Source organism: Sinocyclocheilus anshuiensis, unplaced genomic scaffold (assembly GCF_001515605.1).
Source record: "Sinocyclocheilus anshuiensis isolate Anshui unplaced genomic scaffold, SAMN03320099.WGS_v1.1 scaffold1495, whole genome shotgun sequence".
Classification (NCBI taxonomy): domain Eukaryota; kingdom Metazoa; phylum Chordata; class Actinopteri; order Cypriniformes; family Cyprinidae; genus Sinocyclocheilus; species Sinocyclocheilus anshuiensis.
In genome coordinates, this window is record NW_015558671.1 from 406,562 (window position 1) to 423,480 (window position 16,919).

Sequence of the window (16,919 nt, forward strand, 5' to 3'; positions counted from 1 at the left end):
CAACATTTGAAGTGGATCAAAACCTTTCATCAAATAACTCCTAAAACCAAAATGCGTTCTTGTCTTAGGACAACTATGAAAGGTTTTGATCCACTTCAAATGTTGACTACTGTATATAAAATCATTATTCTAAACTTATTGTAACCGGTTGTGTATGTTATGTCTGTTTTTTCAGCTATGGAGGAATGTTAAGCGTTTACATGAGAATAAGGTACCCTAATATTGTGACTGGGGCGTTAGCCGCTAGTGCTCCCATCCTGTCCACTGCAGGTCTTGGAGACTCTAGACAGTTTTTCCAGGATGTTACCGCTGTATGTTCACATTTAATCCCTTTCTTTTGTTTTAAAGCATGCCTTTAAAATGTAATACTTTTTGTACATAAAAGTGCTTATGATTTTGTATTAGCATAATATTGATGTGTTCTGTTTGCTTATTCAGGATTTTGAGAAGTTTAAGCCTGCCTGCAGAGATTCAGTGCAAGGAGCTTTCCAGAAGCTCAACACTTTGGCACAACAGAAAGGTATCCATTGCCATTCACTCAGAATGGATAACCGTGTTCAGTCTGTGCATGCAAATGGATTTCATTCTCCATGTTTTCCCATTTATACTTCATAGACTACAGACGCATCCAGTCTGCCTTCTCCCTGTGTAAAACTCCCTCCACCCCAAAGGACATTCATCAGCTGATGGGACTCTTACGTAACGCCTTCACCATGATGGCCATGTTGGATTATCCCTACAGCACTCATTTCATGGGCAGCATGCCAGCCTTCCCTGTGAAGGTATTGGACTTGTCACTAGCATGAATATTCAGCCAACCCCATCACCAAATGGAAAGGGGATAGCATAAAAAAAATAAAAGCTTGCCCCTGAAATACTTCAGTGCATAATGCAAAACCTAATGGTGTTAATCAAATGTTTTCCTGATGCATATAGCAAATGAAACCATTCCAGCCCATCTGGTTCCATTTAAAATGGCTTAGCAGTGCAGTTCCTGCAGTTGGAACTGAACCGGTGTGATTGTGTGTCTTAAAGATAAATCGCAGTGCTTTTTACTTTTACAGGTGGCGTGTGAAACCATGCTGAATGGCACTGATCTCATGTCGGCACTCCGAGATACTGTCGGTAAATGAGAGCATCTTTGCACAGATTTCATTTTCGGTTTCTTTTTTAAATCCCTCTGGTACTGGCAAGGCTCAAAAGGCTTCTGCATTCATTTTGTGCCGCCCCACAGGCATGGTGTATAATTCCACTGGCCAGCTCACATGTTATGACCTCTACAGTCTCTATGTGGAGTGTGCTGACCCCACCGGCTGTGGCCTTGGCTTTGACAGCTATGCATGGGATTACCAGGTACCTTGATTACTTCTCTCTAAACCCCGAATATTAGATTTTAACACAAGTCTTTAGTAAAACAGATTTATTTGGAGACTACACTGCTGCAGAGATGACGTCATTTTGTAGGCCAACACAGAAGTTTGCGTCGCCCTGGTTCCAATATGATTTTTCCATTGGCTTTTGGATTATTGCAGAAAAAAAATCTCCAACAAATGTTTGATTCTTACACAAATTGTTCATCAAGATAAACTTTAAATTGAACATTTATGAATTTTGAAGCCTAAATACAATCATCATGAGTAAAAATCTAAACGTAGGCTATAAACAAACAACATGGTCGCAATATGATTCCAATTGGAATAGATTGCAAGAGCATGTGATGATGTATAATGTTCCTGAAAACCTCTTAGCTAATTGTTAGCAACCACCTTTTCCAAGACATGTAAAAGCTTTACTATGATACTCTTCAGTTAACCACATTATCTCTGGCAATTAACCAAAAACCCATTCCAAAAAGACCATTGACAACCAGAAATACTAAATCGTCGCCAGGTTCCAAAGTTCTTCAGTCCAAATACTTGACACTATGATATTTAGAAATTCATGTTAAATTACTTCGGTAAAGAAATTTGTTTTAAAGTTTAATCCGATGTATTAGGGTCATTATAGTATGAACAGACTTTTTTCACTTGTATTTGTATATAAAAAATGTATTTGTTTTTTAGGCCTGCACTGAGATCGAGATGTGCTATGAGAGTAACAATGTGACAGACATGTTCCCGCCTATGACATTCACCGAGCAGCAGAGAGAACAGTATTGCTCAAAGAGATGGGGGGTGGCGCCGCGTCCAGGGTGGCTGAAGACTCAGTACTGGGGCGACGGTAAGCTGTAACTACCAAAGAGTGCCTTTCTTTCTTTTTTTTTTTAAAAAGGGAAAGGTTTTACCTCATGATTATACATCAGGTTCTGCTTGTCTTTGGTCCTTTTAATATTCATTGGATGTTTGCAATGAAATGGGAGCTCAGTGTTGCATCCATTTGAATTTGGTCTTCTAGATCTCTCCACCGCAAGCAATATCATATTTTCCAATGGTGATCTTGATCCTTGGGCTAATGGAGGGGTAAGACAGTTTTACTTTAAAAGTTTTTTTTCCCTCACTAAAAATGATGATCTGAATAATTCACTTCAGTAATTCCCTTGTTATTGGTTGCTGTTGAGGTTTTGCGGTTTTGTTGTGCTTCTCTGTGAAACTATGGAATTATTTTCACCTGTAGATCAGGAAGTCACTCAGTCCATCACTGATTGCAATCAACATACCAGAGGGAGCTCATCATCTGGATTTAAGGTGCAAATTTTCAGAACTTGTGTATAACTTTGAGAGAAATGAAGACAATAAAATGCATATTTGGCTTTGTCATCTGATCATTCTTCCATTTGTTTTTTGTTTTTTTCCCCCCTCAGGGAGTCCAATCCTAACGATCCTGAGTCTGTGATTGTGGCTCGGAAGAAGGAGTCTGAAATCATTGCTCAATGGGTGAAGGCAGCAATGAAGGAGTCATCATGAGTTCATTTTTATGTACAATTTATTATTAACATTGTAAACTTGTAAAATATTGATTAAATCCATTTATTTCTCACAGAAATGGACATTAAAAAGGTACATTCAAGAAATATATCAATAAAAAGAAAAAAAAAATCAAAATGTACAAACTCACTCTTATGTTTCATTACAAGGAATATGTACAGCTGTACCACATATTACTTGTTTAATCACTCCTGTTTTACAATATTTTTTGAAGTTCATGTCTTTGGTGTATGAATGATTCAAAATGATGTTGATTTGTCAATATGCATGAGGCATCTAATATTCTGAGACATTTGCACAAACAATTAAGAGCGAGGCATGAAAAGCCCTTCATTTTAAATCTGAGATACACAAGCTCAATTGAGTTTAGCTGTCTTCAGTTTCTCACACAATGAGAGAAAATAAAATACCCAGAAATAGAATACAGATAGCAAGCTAATTTAACACTTCCACACTGTATTACAAATAATCACAAAAGTATTTATTCACATAAAACAAATTGTAGCTAGCTTCACAACAGGACTGAGATATTTAAAACAGATTGAATTCTCATAACTTGATTCTCTGGATTGAAAATAGACATTTGTCATTGCTCTGTATGTAAAGGCACATGCGGAACAGAACACCTCACTACACCACGACAACGAGAAACCGGTTAATGCTCAGCCCTTGATGAACATCTGCAGTGGTTTTAATTTACATACTACATAAAAGACTGGGATATTAATGTAAGATTCTGCACAGTGAGATGTAATGTTCAACCAAGCTTTTCAAATACAATGCACATAGTACATCTGTAATCTGTAAACGGCAGGAATATTCTCTAATGGTCAAAAAAGTTGACTTTTTTTTTATTTTTTTTTTTACATTCTATTCTATTTAAGCTCAGGCCCACAAACTGATCTGTAATAAGTAGCGAAAAATGAATAGCAAACACTCAACTTCTCTTCCTGTAAGAAAACATGTGGAAATTTGAAGATTCTTTTAAGAAAACCACCCCAAAAAAACAAAATCCAATTTTTCATATTTTACAAAAGAATTACCAATACCATGAAGTTCTTCATACACACATAAAATTACTACTGACACAATCACATCTGATGTAGGTCCCCTGAAAGAGTGAGCACATAGTACATCTGTAATCTGTGTAAACGGCAGGAATATTCTCTAATGGTCAAAAAAGTTGACTTTTTTTTTAATTTTTTTTTTTACATTCTATTCTATTTAAGCTCAGGCCCACAAACTGATCTGTAATAAGTAGCGAAAAATGAATAGCAAACACTCAACTTCTCTTCCTGTAAGAAAACATGTGGAAATTTGAAGATTCTTTTAAGAAAACCACCCCAAAAAAACAAAATCCAATTTTTCATATTTTACAAAAGAATTACCAATACCATGAAGTTCTTCATACACACATAAAATTACTACTGACACAATCACATCTGATGTAGGTCCCCTGAAAGAGTGAATACTGCCATAATATAGATCCTTAAAAACATTGTGCTTGATTAATGCTCTATTAAAATACATAATTCTGACTGCAATCACAACAAGTGGGACCAAATTGAAAAATACAAATCAGCAACTAAATAATAATAATGGTTTTTAAAAATTAAAAACCCAAGATCAAAAAAAAAAAAAAAAGTACATTTCTCCTATTCACAGGAATGACATTTTACAAATCCCTCACAGCAAGGTTGGGGTTTTAAACTCAAAATAAAAGAAATATTTGAAATAATTAATAAAAACACAAACATTTCCCCTTGCATGTGCTTGAACACGAGATAAGGTAAAATCATACAATGCTGCCTGATAACTATACCGAATGTTTCAAATGTTCGCATAATAAAACTTATAATGTAAAGAAAACTATTTTTTACAAAGCTAAATAGACCATCAGATGATGGTGAAAGACTCCTTAAATCCCCACAACAGAAACAACAGTAATTCTTTCATTATAAGAAAACACACACACTAAAACCCCAAAACACACCATTAAAGTGCTTGCAGTCCCCATAAGGTTTCACAGTATGAACATTTTTGTCCGTGTGCTTGGGCTGAGAGACTGCGCATACTGATTCAATGGGCTAATTCAGCAGCCTAGCTGATCGACAGCATAACAATAGCATAAATAGAGTAAAAAATGAAGAAACTCTATTAATAGAAACATACAGATTACTAGTACAATCAGAAACTACACATCTACAAACAGTTTCTGTCATGGCTGTTTTAATGTTGTTTTACCAGTTAGTGACTTTCAATTACAAAGAGTTCCTAGTATAGAAAAAGATGGCAGTTTGGATATCAAATGTGTTCATGGCCCTGAGAGAGGTGTGTTTGGTTATGCACGTGTGCTTGTGGGTCCTTCACTCTGCTTGTGGCCATATGGGCAGAGGATGGGCCTCAGTGTTGAAGATGTACTTGTCTAAGCTGATAAGGTTGGGGTCATTAGAAAACAGCAGGTAGAAGTATTTGAGTGTCTCACCCAGGAAGAAGCTCTCCATCTTGTCTCGAGGGTTGGGATTGGCTGGGTCACGGACATTGTTTATGGACGTATAACCTCCGGTGGGAACCTGTGGGGAGTTGAACACATGAGTCTGTACTGAAGGTTGTTTGGTAACATTCTTGTAAACTGTTGATATGAACTGAAGGCTAAATGTGAAGTTCAGAACAGCAGAGAGAGAAAGTGCAAGTACATTTGGAAATGGAGCGAGGCAATGTTTGAATAAACCAAGAAATATGAGAAGTTATGTAGCAACGTATCTGACACATGAAAATCAGATGTGAGTCAATGATATCATGAGTCTCGTTCTGACAAAGCACCAAAGTTTGGCTTTGGGTCAGAATGAAAAACAATCACACAGTCTTGAGGCTCACATTTTTCTTACAATATGCCTGCATTCAATTCCACATTTTCTGACCAATGATGAATGGATAAGGATTTTTACTTCACTTTACTTTTAACTTTAACTTTAGAGATCACATTCACAAAGAGTTTTAGTGAAAGAAACACTTTACAACTGAGCACAACTAGACAAAAATTTGCTGAATTAAACTTTTCCATGTCCTTTTAATATTTTATTAATTTAAAAGAAAGTTTCATGCCTGAAAAAAAGAAAAATTGGTAAGGTTTTTCAAATGTTTTTGACAGAGGTTTCTTATGCTCACCAAGGCTACATTTATTTGATCAAAAGTACAGTAAAAACAGTAATATTTTGGCATTTTCTTAACATTTAAAATAGCAGTTTTTTTTTTTATTTTGTTTTATAATGTAACTTATTCCTGTGATGCAACACTGAATTTTCAGCAGACATTACTCTAGTCTTCAGTGTCACATGATCCTTCAGAAATCATTCTATTATGCCGATTTGTGCTTAAGAAATATTACTTAGTTTCAATGTTAAAAACAACTGAGCTGTTTAATATTTTTTTGAAAACCACGATACATTTGTTTCAAGATTATCAATAAAAAAAGTTCAAAAGAACAGTATGTATTTGAAATACCTTTTGTAACATTAGAAATGTATTTACTGTTACTTTTGATTAATTTCATGCATTTTTGCTCAATAAAAGTATTAATTAAATCAAATGTAATTCAATTCAAATTTTAAATTAATTTTTAAAAACTTACTGATCTCAAAACTTTTGAACAGTAGTATAAATAATTAAACTGTTGAGCAATGGGACTGTGGACAACATTATCTGAAAATCATGCAAAAGCACAAACTTCAAAAATACACCAGAAACAGTACACCATCTGAAAACTATTTTCAAGACACTATGATTGGCAATGCACTCATTTGAATCTCACATACCATTTAGAATGGAAAACATGTAAATTTGGACACAGTGCACAACATGTACCTTCCACAGTTTTGCATGTTCTAAAACATTTCAAGGTGACAGTGGAAGAGTTTCATCACTCTCTCACATACCCTTGTGTACTTATTGAAGTTCTGTAGGATCTCCCAGCCCCACTGCTGGTACTTCTTATCCTCAGTGAATCTGTACATGTAGAAGAGGCTTTCTACAGTCTCTGGCCGCAGAAGGTTGTGTCGGTCTGCAATCTGTAGGACATTATGAGATCACAAAGGCGATTTCATTTCACAAACAAACGCCTATTTCACAGCTGCCAACTGAAAGTTCTTCCTGAGCTCACCTTTACATCTACATCCTGTGTGCTGCCCTCATGCATGTTGAAATGAGCTATCTCCGGGCTCAGACCTGTCTCCATCTGGGCGTACATCTGGTAGCAAGTCTCCATCAGCTGTTTTGCCAGCTCCATGTGATCCGCAGGAAGGCCGTAATGTGCCCCCAGCGCAAGTGTGCCAGGCAGGAAACAAACCAAGTGGTCCTGAAAGAAACAAGAAAGGTGGAAAAAAGGGGCTACATGAGCTATTTGATTCTGCTGGGCCTGAGGGCTTGTTTTTCTTTGAGAACAAGCATACCATTTTGGGACTGAAGTGGCCATGGGACAGCTCTCCTACAAATGTAAGATCGGAAGGAGTAGACTTCTTCAGGAGGTTCTTCTTCACGCCTTCCACAGCCAGCAGGTAGTCATCCAGCAATCTGAAAAAAAAAAAAAAATGGGAGCACATAAATCTTTGAACCTGAACCTGTATATACATATATTTAGTTGAATATTAACAGTCACCCATTTTTTATTTAAAGCGGTCATATGATGCGATTTCAAGTTTTCCTTTCTCTTTGGGGTGTTACAAGCTGATTGTGATTAGCACTAAAGGATGTCATCATACTACAGCTAAAATTTTGGTATTAACTGTTTGAAGGTCAAACATATAGAGACTCTACTCACACGTTCTCGGTCTTGCCTCCTTGTATCCACTGCTTCAGCAGGTACTCGTAGTAGCTGTCAGCCCTGGCACCCAGTGTGTAAATGCCCTGATGGGTGAACAGCCCGTTGTGGGTATTGATAAACATCGGCACTAACCCATCTTGCTTTCCATCCAATTTGTGCACCTGCTTCATCACCTCCATTACAGCCAGCTACAGAAAGAAACGGAAGAAAAGTAACCACCTGTTCCTATGAGAACAGAATTGCTTAAATGAGTGTTCGGGTCTTAACTGAGAAAGACTGTCCGTTGTCTTGACCTTGTATTTGGGGTCTCCGGTAAGTCGACTGAGCTCTCTGAATTCTAGCTGAATGCTAGTGACCTCAGCTACGGTACTGTCTGAAGTCCACTGCGGAGGATGAGCCGTCCCCTTCCCAATATTCACATCCGAATAGGGGATTTTTGAGGCAGTGTTGAAGGCAGGCATCAGTCTGGAGCCAATATCTTTCTGAAAATCAGTCATGTGATCACCAGAACATAGTAACGATAAAGAAAAACTTTGAAGCCTCCAGCCCTTTCATCAGCATGTCCTTCTTACTCACAGCTTTCTCCAGGAACATGGAGTCTCCGGTCAGATGGTAAGTACTCAGAAGGCCACCCAGTATACGAATGGTGCTCTCGAACAGATTAACATCCACGTTCTTATTGAAGGAGAGCTCTCTGGCCACCCACTCCCTGGCCTCTGCAAACTCTATTAGCAAGATTTATGTAAATCAAGTAAACCAGATTACACACCATAAACAGCTCAGTAAACAACAAAAATGGCAGATAATTTTTCTGTTACAACATTTTTTTCTTAACATGAAGACGTATCACTATTATTAAGTCATCTTCCCAGAAAAGTGTAAAATGGTGGTTCTGTGCTTCTAGAATTGCTTCGTTTCTTTGAACATCTCAACCAGCCTGACATGGTGGGTTCAACCAAGGCTGTGAGTTTAGGGCTGATCTGTTTTGTCCACCAATGGACAAATATATCAACTATATATATTACACTTTTTCTAAAAAATGTAATAAATTTGGAAGAGTACAATGAAAAGTTATATAATTTCTTGTGACTTGGACTGGATTCTTTTCCCACAAGAAAAGAAAAAAAATCTTGGTCTGTGTTGGACTCTGTAATGCATGTTCTCTAGCAAACTAAATTACCCTCGTTGAGACCCAAGATCCACATGGTGTCCAGAGCATCAATTAGGGTCAGCCCAAGTCCAAACCACTCTCCATATGAATTAGAGATTGGTTTTAGCTCATCGTGACCCCAAGCAAAGTTCTTGTAACCCTTCCAGGCATGTCTAAAAGCTTCTCTCACAGCCTCCAGCCTGCTCTCAGCTGAAAGAAACAGAAACACAGGAAACATCTGCTTAAGTGCAATCCATAAAAAGAAACAAATGAATTTGGCAGATCAGCTGCATAAAATGGGTTTATATTTAGAAAGTATTAATAGATTGAGCAACTGGCTCTTTTCCTGTTCAATATCAAAGGAGTGTAGCTGACAAAATAACAAACCATGTGCTAATGAAGCTGGGTCGTCTTGGATGTCTGTGTCTTTGGTGTCAGTATCAGATGCCTGTTCTTCTTCTATCACAGCTCCACGCCAACTACACACATGTGAGAAATAAATAATAATAATAATAAACAAACCATAAGATTATGAAGTCCTCTATACTAGCCAAGCTCATCATCACACAAAATGCACATGCTTTTGTATTTGACATCAACATTAAACATCAAACCTAATGATTGGCTTTCCTCCTTCAGATCCTTTATTTTCATTCTTTAGGTCCAGTCCCTGATTTTCTACTCCCAACAGACCCGAAACATTTGTTTTGGTTGGCAAACGGTTCTGCAAGACAGGAGGTCCACGTCTACGGTAGTCCTTTTTCTGTTTTTCAGAAGAAAACATACATTACTGCCACGAACCTCAAATAGCAGCAAAAAGCACAGCCTGTAACCTTGAGTTATCAGGTTACTCATAAAAAGAGGCCATCCAAAAAGAAAGCAAGAAACAAATAGGTCAGGCTAACCTCAGAGGGCGGCTCAGGAAGAATGGACTTGTACTCATTTTTCAGGTTGACAACAAATGGCTGTTTTCCATCGTACCCGTTCTCCCCTACCACACTATCTGAGAAACATAAACACAGAGAAGGTATAATGAGTCTGAAGGTATGAGTCTGTTTTGTAAACACGTTACTGATCTGACTGCGAATGCGAAAAAACATTTTTTTTTGACGTTGTAATTTTTTATCAAAATGTATTTTTATAACTGTATTTTTGGGTGAAACAACATACTTCTCTCTGCCTTTATTTCAAATACCTGAAAGCTCACATTCAGATCTGCTTCATTCTAACCAACAACTGTTTCAATTGGATGTGCATCAGAAAAGCTCTATTCTACTTCCGTTACATCCCAACTTTAAAGGGGCCATATTATAATTTTTTTATGCATTACTCTCATTTTTTATTTTTCAACAAGACAATTTGGAAGCTCATTTTCAATTGTTTTTTTGTAGCATCTCACCTCTCCAGTGCCCTATGAGAGTGGGAGATGTGGCAATTCCACAAACCAACAACAGCATGAGTGTAAACAGGATCAAGCTGCGCTGCAATCTGGACAGCTGTTTCCATTTCTGGAGACAAAGTCAAGATGATTGTATTATCACATTTTTGTAATCAATTATTGGGCAAAACAATCAGATTACCCTACAGATGGGCCTCGAAACTACTGGATAAAACCACAATGTTAACAAATGAATGATTGTTGAATATTAACTCACCCTCCAGCAGGACTGCCGGCGCCACTGCTTGCTGTTGGTGTAGCTGCCACTTTCGCTGAGAGTCAGAGATACAAAATCCCTTCTTGATGGAGGCAGCATGATTCACTGTCTCTCTCCAGACTGTTTATAAACTCAGTGGCCAGGTTTCTGTGTACACAGAGAGAGAACAAACTTTGCCTAAAAACCTACAGAGCTGCCTACCTGTACAACATTTCTGGGTTGACCATGACGTTGAAAAGTGCTGTCTAGTTAGGCAGTTCACTAGGCGTTAAGACACCGTCAGTCCTGACAGTAGCTGCGTGGGCAGCTGGCTGGCACATACAGTACTGACAACACAGACACACAGAAACGTTTTTTTTATGTTTTCAATTTGCAGTTTACAGACGTCGACGGCATAAAGAAATGATGATGTATTTTGACTAACATAAAAATACATTTTAAAAGTTTATTTCACAGATTAAGTCTAAACCTGCAGCTCGTCAACTGACGAGACTACGGTGGCCGAGAGAGCTCAACGCGCTGCAACTTAAGAAAACACATGCAAATTGAAAAAACACCAGCAAATTAAGAAAACATCTTCATCAGTTTGACAAATTTGCAGCGCGTTTCTTCATTTGCATGTGTTGTGAGGATTTGCAGCGCGTTTCTTCATTTGCATGTGTTGTGAGGATTTGCAGCGCGTTTCTTCATTTGCATGTGTTGTGAGGATTTGCAGCGCGTTTCTTCATTTGCATGTGTTGTGAGGATTTGCAGCGCGTGTGTTGTCAAACTGATGAAGATGTTTTCTTAATTTGCTGGTGTTTTTTCAATTTGCATGTGTTTTCTTAAGTTGCAGCGCGTTGAGCTCTCTCGGCCACCGTACGAGACCCTATTAATAACTGACATCAAAAGAGATAAGTTATCGTCCAACCAATCCAATTATCTAACTATATATCATGATAAAAAAAATTCTAAACAAACAAGAATAACATTTAAATCGTTGACTGATTCATTATTTATTCCACAACCACTTCGACTGTTGATTCATTCAAAAGAACCGATTCATAAGAGTCATGCGTTCCCAGTTCAGCACGCGAATAATTAGCTCAGAAAACAAAGTCTGAGTATTTTAGTATGGTGTCCCCTCCACAGCGGCAGAGAAAACGAATATGAAGAAAATAATTTGGTATATTGTAAAATTAAATAAACGAAGAATTGTTTCTATTCAGTTCTCGGTTGCCAACCCGATCGACCAAGTGTCAACTGTCAGACAACGCTTTCTCACTGACTAAAAAATTGACTGCAACTGATTTATTTACATTATTAAAGAACCCTTAAAAACTATTTACATTTTATTTAGTACAAAAACCGACCAGTTTCTCCATTTAGTATATAATAAAACTCACACTGGGTTACTTTTCTCTGACGTTTAAGTTCACGCAGGATTAAGCGGACATCAATAATTCATTCACCTCTCTTCCTGGAGTAACGTTACGTCCAGCGTCCAGCTGTGTGAAGCGGAGCTCTAATCGGCTCAGGATCTCACGACGGTCCGAGGCATCACTGAAGGGCCTAGAGCTCACCAGCGATCACTCACACTCACAAAAATCCCATTCGACTCTTCAGCTGTGGCGAACACCATGCGACTTTCCAAGCGACCCGTCTGAAAACCCTAAAGGTTTAAATGTAGCATATTGCAGCCATTTTTTTTCGGAACAGGTTTCAAGTGATTTCCTGGAGACGAAGACAAGTCAGCTGTTGTTGTACAGTACACTAGCAGCAACTTGTTGCTTTTCCAAATAATCCCCCAGAGGGCGCCAGGTACGCCACAAACTGGGACCAATCAGAAAGAGAAACCTAAAAACTCATTGTTTGGTCCATCTGTTATTCACCACACAAGCCTACAGGTTTATACTACACAGTTCTGCACTGAAATTGTAATCGGAGTATAATAAAAGACCGTGGTTGACAAAAACGCGCTTAGCCATTTTAAATATTAGATTTCTTTTGTAAAAAAAAACCAATAATAAATTAATACTTTTATACTGCAAAGATGGATTAAATTGATCAGTTGATCAAAAGTGAGTTTGCTATAGTTACATTGTTTATTGCAATAATCCAGAAAAAATGTTCACGGTTATTTCCACAAAAATATTGAGCAGCACAATGTCAACAGTGATAAGAAATGTTTCTTGAGCACCAAAAAGCATATTCAAATTATTTCTGAAGGATTATGTGATGCCGAAGACTTAAAATTCAGCTTTGCCATTACAGTAAAAAATTACATTACATTTTTTATTGTAATAAAATTTCATATATTTTTAATCAAATAAATGCTGCCTTGATGAGTACCAATAAGAGACTTCTTTCAAAGCCAAAAATCTTACAGATTAAGTTTTGAACGGTAATGTATATAATTATCTCATATTTTTATATTTCGCCATTTAGATATTTATATGGGGTTTTATGTTTTTATCTGGGTTTTTCCTTGGCAAAGTAACATTTATAATACTTGGGTTTTACCATTAAGTGTCCTGATTCCTGCAGATATTAACCTGCACTTCCCAACTTAAAAAAACTCAAAAAAATTCCTTGCTGTTATTATAATTCATGCTGAAGGCATTTTAAATTCATACTGTAACCTGAAAGAACACAAACCCTTGACTTATTCTGGTTTCCTTTGGTTTTTACTAAGGCAACCATAATATACCCAACAATAAAAACACACTCTTTTGAATAAAATCAGTTTGTTATTAAAACAGATTGCAATGAGCTACTTTTACAATGAGCTAAATTGTCATTCTTTTTAATGGGACTCTTTTTGCAATTTGCACACAAGAACAACAATGTATTATTCAGAAATGGTCATCATAATGTGTTAATTACTGTATAGTAAATTCCATTGGATCCACCATAAACAATGGTCCAACAGCAACTGTCTGACCAAAATATTCTTTGTACTAATTAATTCATGTTATTAGTCTTCACAAGCAGTGCCTCATATATTGTATGTTTGAGGCACATTGTTTAAATGGTATCAGATTTGAGTGCCACATACACCACATGGCCAAACGTGACAGCAAATCTCTGCATATGTTTAAAAGCCTTCCAAGAAGAACAGAAGCTGTTACAGCAGTATAGAGTGGATAAACTACCTATTAATGCCAAAGGTTTTAAAATGAAACGTTCATCAAGCACATGTGGTGTTAAAATGTTCAGACACTTTTGGCCATGTAGTGTATATCACAGTGATCTTTGTCATAAGGTGCAACAAAACCTGAATTAAAGTTTTTTTTTTTTTTTTTTAGGAAATTATGGTTTGTGGAAGTGAACTGCTCTTAAAATATGACGAGTAACATCCTGACATTACATAATCAGTTACTTAACAGAATACAAGCATTGTAAACAATATACAACAATATATTACATCTCCTCATGAGCAGCTGCGCAGCGGATTGCAGTTGCCACTAGACAATAAATCAGTTTATTGTACGGAAGGTACACTGTAAACTGAAGGTGAAAACTTCATTAGGAACCTCCATTCCCACAGCAGAGGGAGAACAGTAGAGTAAAGGAAGTCCTGATTTTTGCTTATCATTCTTGTCTCAGCAGAGAGCTACTCAGTAAGGGCTCTGCACAACAGTTCAGCAAGTTCTCAAATGTGTGTGTTTTAGCTGAAGCAGACTTGTCCTACAGTAAACTCAAACTGTTCTGTTGTGTCACTATGGCCAAATAAAGCCAGATCTCTGACTGGTAAAAGCTCCAGGTCTTCAGTCTCAAACTGGAACACAGACTCCCGAGGGCCTGTATCTGGTGACCCTACAGGCTAAACACAGACAGAAAGGGGACATAATAAAATTAAACGAACAACAATGCAATAATCCATTATCATTTAGATACGGTTATCTTACTTCACAATCCAGTAATGTTCCTAAGAAGCTCTGTCTTCTTGAATCTGCAAGGAACTTAATGTCTCTTTCATTGGAGCCCTGGTGGCTGTTTGGCTGGCATGAAAATGTGATGTTCTGCTTCACAAACTTGCTGTTGAGTCGTAGGAATCTCATTTGTACCACACCAGTTTCCATGTAATCGAACTATAAAGACACAATGATTTTCTCAAGTGGGAAATACATGATGGCAGGATTTAATGAGTTCTGAGCAACAACATTACATACCTGAAAGCCACCATCTATAGCGCTCAACCATGTAAATGAGTCTGGCATGGTATCTTTGAGCCAAGATTTCATGGGGATCTGAAGCAGAGAGGCGTCTCATTATCAGATTAATATTCACTAAACACAAAGCTTAAAATGTTTAAGATTCAGTAAGATTTTATTTTATTTTTTAAAGAAATTAATACTTTTAAATCAACAAGGATGCATTAAATTGATCAAAAGTGACAGTAAAGACAGTACAGGTCTTCTATTTTAAATAAACGGCGTCTCATTATCAGATTAATATTCGCTAAACACAAAGCTTAAAATGTGGAGTCAGTAAGATTTAATTTTATTTTTTAAAGAAATTAATACTTTTAAATCAACAAGGATGCATTAAATTGATCAAAAGTGACAGTAAAGACAGTACAGGTCTTCTATTTTAAATAAACGCTGTTCTTTAGAACTTTATATTCATCAATAGATCCTGAAAAAAAAGGAATCAGTTTCCACAAAAATATTAAGCAGCAAAACTGTTTTTAACACTGATAATCATAAGATATGTTTCTTGAGCACCGAACTGCATGTGACACTGAAGATTAAAATTCAGCTTTGCCATCGCAAAAATAAATGATATCTTTATATATAGTAATATAGACAACACTTATTTAAAATTGTAATATTTCACAATATTACCGTTTTTACTACATCTTTGATGAAGAAAATGCAGCCTTGCTGAGCATAAGAGATTTCTTTCAAAAACATTAAAAACAATCTCACCTACTCCAAACTTTTAAACAGTAGTGAGATTTGAGTACTGAACGTTTCAATGTGTATTTAAGCTATTTTATCACATCAATGTTTTTTCTCCACATATGATGACCCCATCAGATGCCGAGGAAAAATGTACTTACCTGTGGCTGCAGGGGTGGCAAACATGTTTGTCCACCTGCACTGAAGTTACAATATACCAGCAAAGCATCAGCAGGACTGCCCTGATTTGGGTCGATATAATACATTCCTGAGACAACAACAGTTAAATAAAAATCAATAACTGTAAGTATAATTATTCACACAGACCAGAATAATACATTTAGGTCCACAAATGAACAATAACATTCATGAGAATGACTCTGACCACTGCTTAAGTTAGGATGACTGAGCATCAACTCTAAGCAGGTGCTGGCTGGATGCTCCTTAGTGCCATCTGGAGGATCTATGAAGAATCGCAGGTCTTGCTGAAGGGAGTCTAGCAGGGTCTTAAGAAGTGGATAGTTGGACTTGTCGGAGAGGTACATGAGGTCCTAATTTGTGTGGAAAATACAAAAAGCATTGTCACACAGCAATTAAGTTAACACCTGATTAAATATGTTATGTTATACAATGAATGGATTCTGAGCAAAAACATTTGAAATCCTAAAATCACTTATCAGCTGCTTACTTTTAGCTGAGTCAGTGTTAGGTTCAGAGATAAGCCCGGTGGACCTGGAAGACCTGGTGGACCCTAAAATAAACACAGTTACAGTTACTACAGCTCATACATTAATGTCATGACTCATGTTTTATATATATATCACTTAGTGTCAAACTCACAGGAGGTCCTCTCTTTCCTTTTGGACCAGTAAGTCCTGGATATCCTTTTAAACCCTGAATAAATCACATTTCATTATTAACAAATGTTAACTGCAAAAGTAAACTAGATAAGAGAACAATGTGTGTTTAACCCTATTTAAATGTTTGTTCCAAACCTTTTCTCCAAACAGGCCCTGTGGAGTGAAGAAATGGACATAGTAAATAGCTAACTTGAGTATCATTCGTGTATAAAAGTGTCTAATGTTTTTTTTCTTGGATCTGATCATTTAATAATTCATAATTCATTTTATATAATTCAATCTTCAAATATTTACTTTATCCTAAATATACACGGCTGTCTTTTTTTTGTTTTGAAAATTAATGCATACTTTCAGCAAGGACGCGTTTAATTGATTTCGATTTTTGATATTTATATTGTTACACAAACTTTCAATTTCAATTAAAAGCTGTTCATTTGAAGGTTTTATTAATCAAAGAATCCTCAAAAAAAAGCATCACAGTTTTCATAAAAATATCAAGCAGCACAACTGCTTTCAACATTGATAACATTAAGAAGAAACGTTTCATGAGCACCAAATCAGCACGTTGGAATAACTTCTGAAGATCATGTGACTCATAAGATGAGAGTAATGGCTGTTGAAAAAT

General features: G+C 36.8%; 4 protein-coding genes across 6 annotated transcripts in view; 1 reads left to right on the forward strand and 3 right to left on the reverse strand.

Moving 5' to 3' along the window:
* The window catches only part of LOC107681242 (NADPH oxidase activator 1-like), a 16,720-nt gene extending 14,262 nt beyond the window's left edge, over positions 1 to 2,458 (reverse strand). Inside the window, exon 1 of the mRNA XM_016477479.1 lies at positions 2,285 to 2,458. Coding sequence (XP_016332965.1) covers positions 2,285 to 2,419 — 135 coding nt within the window. The 5' untranslated portion in view covers positions 2,420 to 2,458. The remainder of the gene's footprint in view (positions 1 to 2,284) is intronic.
* dpp7 (dipeptidyl-peptidase 7) overlaps positions 1 to 3,326 on the forward strand; it is a 5,470-nt gene extending 2,144 nt beyond the window's left edge. The window contains exons 5-13 of the mRNA XM_016477482.1: positions 176 to 311; positions 439 to 520; positions 616 to 782; positions 1,065 to 1,125; positions 1,235 to 1,353; positions 2,064 to 2,220; positions 2,395 to 2,459; positions 2,614 to 2,684; positions 2,801 to 3,326. Of these exons, the coding sequence (XP_016332968.1) occupies positions 176 to 311; positions 439 to 520; positions 616 to 782; positions 1,065 to 1,125; positions 1,235 to 1,353; positions 2,064 to 2,220; positions 2,395 to 2,459; positions 2,614 to 2,684; positions 2,801 to 2,903 (961 nt within the window). The 3' untranslated portion in view covers positions 2,904 to 3,326. The remainder of the gene's footprint in view (positions 1 to 175; positions 312 to 438; positions 521 to 615; positions 783 to 1,064; positions 1,126 to 1,234; positions 1,354 to 2,063; positions 2,221 to 2,394; positions 2,460 to 2,613; positions 2,685 to 2,800) is intronic.
* Positions 3,327 to 4,547: 1,221 nt separating this feature from the next.
* Positions 4,548 to 12,308, reverse strand: LOC107681241 (endoplasmic reticulum mannosyl-oligosaccharide 1,2-alpha-mannosidase-like). Of its 3 annotated transcripts, none has more exons than XM_016477478.1 (14): positions 12,000 to 12,308; positions 10,549 to 10,695; positions 10,293 to 10,401; positions 9,799 to 9,896; positions 9,508 to 9,656; positions 9,281 to 9,372; positions 8,924 to 9,103; positions 8,320 to 8,468; positions 8,037 to 8,225; positions 7,741 to 7,931; positions 7,373 to 7,493; positions 7,084 to 7,278; positions 6,860 to 6,991; positions 4,548 to 5,497 (listed from the first exon to the last, which is right to left on the reverse strand). In XM_016477478.1, exons 2-14 carry the CDS (start codon positions 10,645 to 10,647, stop codon positions 5,291 to 5,293), a joined length of 1,911 nt encoding a protein of 636 aa, XP_016332964.1. In that variant the 5' UTR covers positions 10,648 to 10,695; positions 12,000 to 12,308; the 3' UTR covers positions 4,548 to 5,290. The 3 variants fall into 3 exon arrangements, with proteins under 3 accessions (XP_016332964.1, XP_016332962.1, XP_016332963.1); XM_016477476.1 differs by having other exon boundaries at positions 10,549 to 10,874; XM_016477477.1 differs by lacking the exon at positions 12,000 to 12,308 and having other exon boundaries at positions 10,549 to 11,062.
* Positions 12,309 to 13,348: 1,040 nt separating this feature from the next.
* LOC107681222 (collagen alpha-1(XI) chain-like) overlaps positions 13,349 to 16,919 on the reverse strand; it is a 13,227-nt gene continuing 9,656 nt past the window's right edge. Inside the window, exons 33-39 of the mRNA XM_016477435.1 lie at positions 16,275 to 16,328; positions 16,123 to 16,185; positions 15,820 to 15,985; positions 15,596 to 15,702; positions 14,703 to 14,780; positions 14,439 to 14,621; positions 13,349 to 14,353 (exon numbers count right to left, since the gene is read on the reverse strand). Of these exons, the coding sequence (XP_016332921.1) occupies positions 14,198 to 14,353; positions 14,439 to 14,621; positions 14,703 to 14,780; positions 15,596 to 15,702; positions 15,820 to 15,985; positions 16,123 to 16,185; positions 16,275 to 16,328 (807 nt within the window). The 3' untranslated portion in view covers positions 13,349 to 14,197. The remainder of the gene's footprint in view (positions 14,354 to 14,438; positions 14,622 to 14,702; positions 14,781 to 15,595; positions 15,703 to 15,819; positions 15,986 to 16,122; positions 16,186 to 16,274; positions 16,329 to 16,919) is intronic.

Coding starts and splice junctions, on each gene's coding strand:
- LOC107681241 (XM_016477478.1), bottom strand. CDS start 10,647: ATGCTGCCTCCATCAAGAAGGGATTTTGTATCTCTGACTCTCAGCGAA. Junction 9,657..9,798: donor TTCCTGAGCCGCCCTCTGAG/GTTAGCCTGACC, acceptor TCTGAAAAACAG/AAAAAGGACTACCGTAGACG. Junction 9,373..9,507: donor GGAGGAAAGCCAATCATTAG/GTTTGATGTTTA, acceptor ACATGTGTGTAG/TTGGCGTGGAGCTGTGATAG.